At 59.0% G+C, this 6,272-nt stretch overlaps 2 protein-coding genes across 2 annotated transcripts in view; one reads left to right on the top strand and one right to left on the bottom strand.

Moving 5' to 3' along the window:
- UBE2L3 (ubiquitin-conjugating enzyme E2L 3) overlaps window positions 1–1,359 on the bottom strand; it is a 94,093-nt gene extending 92,734 nt beyond the window's left edge. The window contains 1 exon segment of the mRNA XM_011987340.1: window positions 1,159–1,359. Within this exon segment, the coding sequence (XP_011842730.1) occupies window positions 1,159–1,359 (201 nt within the window).
- A 142-nt stretch (window positions 1,360–1,501) lies between these two features.
- LOC105544757 (RIMS-binding protein 3A) lies at window positions 1,502–5,161 on the top strand. Its single transcript, XM_011987341.1, has 2 exons — window positions 1,502–4,613; window positions 4,860–5,161. Exons 1-2 carry the CDS (start codon window positions 1,540–1,542, stop codon window positions 4,954–4,956), a joined length of 3,171 nt encoding a protein of 1,056 aa, XP_011842731.1. The 5' UTR covers window positions 1,502–1,539; the 3' UTR covers window positions 4,957–5,161.
- The last annotated feature ends 1,111 nt before the right edge of the window (window positions 5,162–6,272 follow it).

Below are 6,272 nucleotides of genomic sequence, written 5' to 3'. Positions count from 1 at the left end.
GAGGCCGAGAGGGAGCGGCGGCAGCTGGCTGACCATCTGCGCTCCAAGTGGGAGGCACAGCGCGGCCGGGAGCTGCGGCAGCTGCAAGAGGAGATGCAGCGGGAACGCGAGGCCGAGATCCGGCAGCTGCTGCGCTGGAAAGAGGCCGAACAGCGGCAGCTGCAGCAGCTGTTGCACCGTGAGCGCGATGGCGTGGTGCGCCAAGCCCGGGAACTGCAGCGCCAGCTGGCCGAGGAGCTGGTGAACCGCGGCCACTGTAGCCGCCCGGGGGCGTCCGAGGTCTCCGCGGGGCAGTGCCGCTGTCGCCTGCAGGAAGTGTTGGGGCAGCTTCGCTGGCAGACTGACGGCGAGCAGGCGGCGCGCATCCGCTATCTGCAGGCGGCGCTGGAGGTGGAGCGCCAGCTCTTCCTCAAGTACATCCTGGAGCACTTCCGCAGGAACCCCGCTTTGTCGGAACCCGCGGACCCCCAAGCTGTGCATTCCTTGGAAGAGCGGCTGCCCCAGACCTCGAGCGGCTCTTGCCACGCCCCTAAACCCGCCTGTCAACTCGGATCTCTAGACAGCCTGAGTGCCGACGTCGGTGTCCACTCCCGCCCGCTTGACCTGGTGTCCTCTGCGTGCTCCAGCTCCCTAGACGAACTGCTCTCCACGCGCGCCAGCTCCCTTGATTGCTTCGCACCAGCACGTTCCCGCTCGCTTGACAGCACCCGGAGTCTCCCCAAGGCCTCCAAATCCGAGGAGCGGTCCTCCTCACCAAACACCTCCATCCCTGGCTCCCAGAGTCTCCCGCCGCCACCATCGCCACTCTGGCCGCCACCATCGCCACTCCTGCCACCACTACCACCATCAGTCCACAGGAAACTCAGCAACCCGCAGGGAGGAGAAGGCTCTGAGAGCCAGCCCTGCAAAGTCCTGACTCCCTCACCCCCGGGCCTGGGCCACCAAGAGCTGATAAAGCTGAACTGGCTGCTGGCCAAGGCGTTGCGGGTGCTGGCGCGCCGCTGTTCTACCCTGCAAGAGGAGAACAAGCAGCTGCGGCGTGCAGGCTGCCCCTACCAGGCAGACGAGAAGGTGAAGCGGCTCAAGGTAAAGCGCGCGGAGCTGACCGGGCTCGCGCGGCGCCTAGCTGACCGCGCCCGCAAGCTGGAGGAGACCAACCTTCGGGCGGTGAGCGCGCCTGTGCCCGGCGAGAGTTGCGCCGGCCTGGAGCTATGCCAAGCCTTTGCCCGCCAGCGCGCCCAGGACCTGTCGGAGCAGGCGAGCGCGCTGCTGGCCAAGGACAAGCAGATCGAAGAGCTGCGGCAGGAGTGCCACCTCCTGCAGGCGCGTGTCGCCTCGGGCCCCTGCAGCGACCCGCATACTGGAAGGGGAGGCCCCTGCACCCAGTGGCTCAACGTCAGAGACTTAGACCGCTTGCAGCGCGAGTCCCAGCGGGAAGTGCTGCGCCTGCAGAGGCAGTTGACGCTTCAGCAGGGCAACGGTGGCGCCAGGCCCGAGGCGGGTGGCCAGAGCACAACCTGCGAGGAGGTGCGACGGCAGATGCTGGCGCTGGAGAGCGAGCTGGACCAGCGGCGGCGCGAGTGCGAGGAGCTGGGCGCGCAGGCGGCGGCGGCGCGGCGACGCGGCGAGGAGGCCGAGACACAGCTGCAGGCGGCGCTGCTCAAAAACGCCTGGCTGGCGGAGGAGAATGGGCGGCTGCAGGCCAAGACAGACTGGGTGAGGAAGGTGGAGGCTGAGAATAGCGAAGTGCGCGGCCAGGTGGGCCGCGCGTGTCAAGAGCGCGATGCCGCCGGCTTGATGGCTGAACAGCTGCTGCAGCAGGCGGCGCGCGGGCAGGACAGGCAGCAGCAGCTGCAATGCGACCCGCAGAAGGCCCTGTGTGACCTTCATGCTTCCCAGAAGGAGATACAGGCGCTCCAGTGTCAGCCTGTTCACCCTCCCGAACAGCCCTGGGAGACCAGTCAAATGCCGGAGTCCCAAGTTAAGGGTAGCAGAAGGCCCAAGTTCCAGGCACTGCCTGAAGACTACACAGTGTCACAGCCCAACAGAGACATACATGAGAAAAGGGAAGTCTCCCTCGAGGAGAGCCCAGTTGCCCTTGGGGAGCCAGCCAGTGTCCCCCAAGTTTCAGAGACAGTCCCTGCCAGCCAACCTGTGTCCAAGAAAACCAGCTCCCAGTCAAACTCCTCCTCTGAGGGGTCGATGTGGGCCACCGTGCCATCCTGCCCTACTCTGGATAGGGACACAGCCAGTGAGGTGGATGACCTGGAGCCTGACAGCGTGTCCCTGGCCCTGGAAGTGGGGGGCTCAGTGGCTCCTGCTGCCCCCAAGCTCAAGATCTTTATGGCTCAGTATAACTATGACCCATTCGAGGGGCCCAATGATCACCCCGAGGGTGAGCTGCCCCTCACAGCTGGGGACTACATATATATCTTTGGGGACATGGATGAAGATGGATTTTATGAGGGGGAGCTTGAGGATGGCCGGCGGGGGCTGGTGCCCTCCAACTTGGTGGAGCAGATTCCAGACAGCTACATCTCAGGCTGCCTGCCTGCAAAATCCCCTGACCTACGCCCCCATCAACTCCCAGCTGGGCAAGATGAAGCTCTGGAGGAAGACAGCTTATTACCTGGGGAAGCCCAGGGAGTGGTGAACAGAGGGCTATACCAGATGGTAAGGGTGGGCTCCAAGACAGAAGTAGCAACAGAGATCCTGGATACCAAGATGGAAGCCTGCCAGCTGGGCTTGCTGCAGAGCATGGGGAAGCAGGGCCTTTCCAGATCCCTTCTGGGGACCAAAGGGGTGCTCCGTATGGCTCCCATGCAGCTACACCTGCAGAATGTCACAGCCACATCAGCCAAGATCACCTGGGTTTACAGCAGCCACCGCCACCCCCACGTGGTGTATCTTGATGACCGAGAGCATGCCCTGACCCCAGCGGGTGTGAGCTGCTACACCTTCCAGGGCCTGTGCCCTGGCATGCACTACCAGGCGCGGGTGGAGGTGCGGCTGCCATGGGACTTGCTGCAGGTGTATTGGGGAACTATGTCCTCCACCATCACCTTTGACACACTCTTGGCAGGACCTCCCCACCCGCCACTGGATGTGCTGGTGGAGCGCCATGCCTCGCCAGGCGTCCTAGTGGTCAGCTGGCTCCCTGTGACCATTGACTCAGCTGGGTCCTCCAATGGAGTCCAGGTCACCGGTTATGCTGTGTATGCAGATGGGCTTAAGGTTTGTGAGGTCACCGATGCCACTGCTGGGAGCACTCTATTGGAATTCTCCCAGCTACAGGTGCCCCTAACGTGGCAGAAGGTCTCAGTGAGAACCATGTCACTCTGTGGTGAGTCCCTGGATTCGGTGCCAGCTCAGATCCCCGAGGACTGCTTCATGTGTCACCAATGGCCAGAGACTCCACCCTTCAGCTACACTTGTGGCGACCCATCCACCTACAGAGTCACCTTCCCCGTCTGCCCCCAGAAGCTGGCACTGGCTCCTCTGAATGCCAAGGCCAGCCCCCACAACCCTGGAAGCTGTGGGGAGCCCCAGGACAAGTTCCTAGAAGCATTCTTTGAAGAACCACCAAGGAGGCAATCCCCAGTGTCCAACCTGGGCTCAGAAGGAGAATATCTGAGTTCAGGGACTGGCAGCCAAGCCGAGGAGCTTGCAGAGGCCTGGGAGGGCTGTAGAAAGGACCTGCTCTTTCAGAAGAGTCCCCAGCATCACAGACCACCTTTGCTCAGTGACCAGCCTGGGGAGAAGGAAAATTGCTACCAGCACATGGGCACCAGCAAAAGCCCTGCTCCAGGATTCATCCAACTACACACCAAGTGTGGGTCTAGGAAAGAACTGTGTCAGGAAAAGGCTGCCCTTGAGAGGATACTTCGGCAAAAGCAAGATGCCCAAGGGTTCACACCTCCCCAGCTGGGCGCCAGCCAACAGTATGCATCTGACTTCCATAACATTTTGGAGGAGGAGCAGGAGGCACTGTGCTTGGATCCGTGGGGCACAGAGAGGCAAGAGGAGAGGAGGGAGCCCAAGCCCCAGAGCAGGCAAGGACAGGCTCTGGGGGCCAAGAGAGAGTGCCAGCTCCACGAGCCCAGCTCAGCACCGTGTCCAGCTCCATCTGCCAAAGTCATCGAGATGCCCAGGGGTGGCCCCCAACAGCTGGGGACAGGGGCCAACACTCCAGCCAGGGTCTTTGTGGCCCTCTCTGATTACAGCCCCCTGGTAATGTCTGCCAACCCCAAGGCTGCAGAGGAGGAGCTGGTCTTCCAGAAAAGGCAGTTGCTAAGAGTGTGGGGCTCTCAGGACACCCACGGCTTCTATCTCAGCGAGCGCAACAGGCAAGTGGGCAATATACCTGGGCACTTAGTGGCTGAGATGGAGGTGGGCACAGAGCAGACTGACAGGACGTGGTGTTTGCCGGCCCAAGGGCACCTGCCTTCTGTGGCCCACCTTGAGGACTTTCAGGGGCTCACCATCCCCCAGGGTTCCTCCTTGGTGCTCCAAGGGAACTCCAAGAGGCCCCCACTGTGGACTCCAAAGACCATGATAGCAGCTCTGGACTATGATCCCATGGATGGGCAAACAGGGGGCCAGGCGAAGGGCAGGCTGGCGCTGAGGGCAGGAGATGTGGTCATGGTTTATGGGCCTATGGATGATCAAGGATTCTATTATGGAGAGTTGGGCGGCCACAGAGGCCTGGTCCCTGCCCACCTGCTGGATCACATGTCCCTCCATGGACACTGAGCAAGCATCCTTGCCCAGGTAGTGGTCTCTGGCTGCTCACACCCTGCCAGAGAAGAGGCAATCTTGCAGACCCTCACACCAGCACCCCTCCTCACCACCATAAGTAGCATGTGCTCCAAGTGCCACCATGTTAAACTGATGGTAGTCCTTAAACTGATGGTAGTCCTTAAGTGTTCCTTAGGCTCTGAAAGTAGCAGGACTTAAGCCTGAGTTATTTGCAAAAGCAAGCAAAACAAGCCAACCCCTGAGAGTTTGAGAGACCATTTCAAAAGTTGCTGATAACTATGGTAGGTATATGGAGAAGTGCCTTTTTTCTGTGGCCAATGTGTGTTTTCTCTAGGAGGTTAAGGTTGTCTATCCATTGCCTTGTATGTATGAAAGTCTCAAGAAAAGTCTATATCTTAAAAAAAAAAAATGCAATCTGAATGTTATTTTTGGGATGTGAGGGTGATCTGGCTGCGACATCTGTCACCCCATTGATCACCAGGGTTGATTCGACTGATCTGGCTGACTGGGCAGGTATCCCCTTCCTCCCTCACTGCTCCGTGTGTGTCCCTCCAGAAGCTGTGCACTCAGTGGAAGAGGATGACCATCCCCGATAGAGGAGGATCGGTCTTCAGTCAAAGGTATAAGAGTAGCTGCGCTCCCCTGCTAGGACCTCCAAACAAGCTATCAGAATGTTATTTTTCTGTCTTATGTCCAACCCCTCATTAAAATGTTCATAGTAAAAACATATTTTAGAAGTTGAAGCACAACCAAGGAAAACATGAGCCTGGCTTTCCTCCCTCTCACTACCGTGCAGTGGGCCTGCAAGGGCTACAGAAATGTTTTCCTGGCCAGGGAAGGGAGGGTGCACCCTTCTGCTTTTTTTTTTTTCCTTGCTGCAGTCTATTCCCAGAACACACTCCACCACGTGGTTCCCAGAACTCAGATTGTGCAGTGGCCACATCATCATTGGCTGGGGCTCACAGTCACAGCAGCAGAGGCCTCCCTAAACTCCCTGTCCTCTAGCCCCACCCACCGTCCCCTTCTCCTCACGCCCCCATGCTGGGTTCCCTGGCCTCACTTCCCTTGCCATGTTTTCATAATCCTCTCAGGCTCTGGGCATGCAGCGCTGCCCACGGTGGGACCAGATCATATAAGGAAAATACTGCAGTCTTATCTGGGGGCTGCACTGGGGACCTGAGAACACCTTATTCTACCATATCCGCTGCACCTCATCTGACGCTAACTTCTCTGCTTTGCTCAAGGTCCCTAGGCCCTGAATTCTTACTTTTTAAGGTCAGCCTGGCTCGGGCTGTGCTAGTTTGACTGCTGAGGGTCCTATTAAGAGCCAGGAGTGAGGAGCAGGGCCTAAAAGACTACTCTGGGCCACATCTTCCCCGAGGGCATCCCCACAGGGAGGCTGTGTGCTGCTGAGCCCTTTGCGAAGAGTGAGTAGTCAGTAGTGTCTCCCAGCTTCAGATAGCTATTGTAGCTCACTGCTTTTCTTTTCTTTATCTTTTTTTTTTTTTTTTTTT

The sequence above is a fragment of the Mandrillus leucophaeus genome, unplaced genomic scaffold (assembly GCF_000951045.1).
Source record: "Mandrillus leucophaeus isolate KB7577 unplaced genomic scaffold, Mleu.le_1.0 Scaffold308, whole genome shotgun sequence".
Taxonomy (NCBI): domain Eukaryota; kingdom Metazoa; phylum Chordata; class Mammalia; order Primates; family Cercopithecidae; genus Mandrillus; species Mandrillus leucophaeus.
The sequence above is the reverse complement of the archived record's forward strand: the minus strand, read 5'-3'. Positions and strand labels throughout refer to the sequence as shown.

Coding starts and splice junctions, on each gene's coding strand:
- LOC105544757 (XM_011987341.1), top strand. CDS start 1,540: ATGCTGGCGCTGGAGAGCGAGCTGGACCAGCGGCGGCGCGAGTGCGAG. Junction 4,614..4,859: donor GGGGGCCAGGCGAAGGGCAG/GCTGGCGCTGAG, acceptor CACCATAAGTAG/CATGTGCTCCAAGTGCCACC.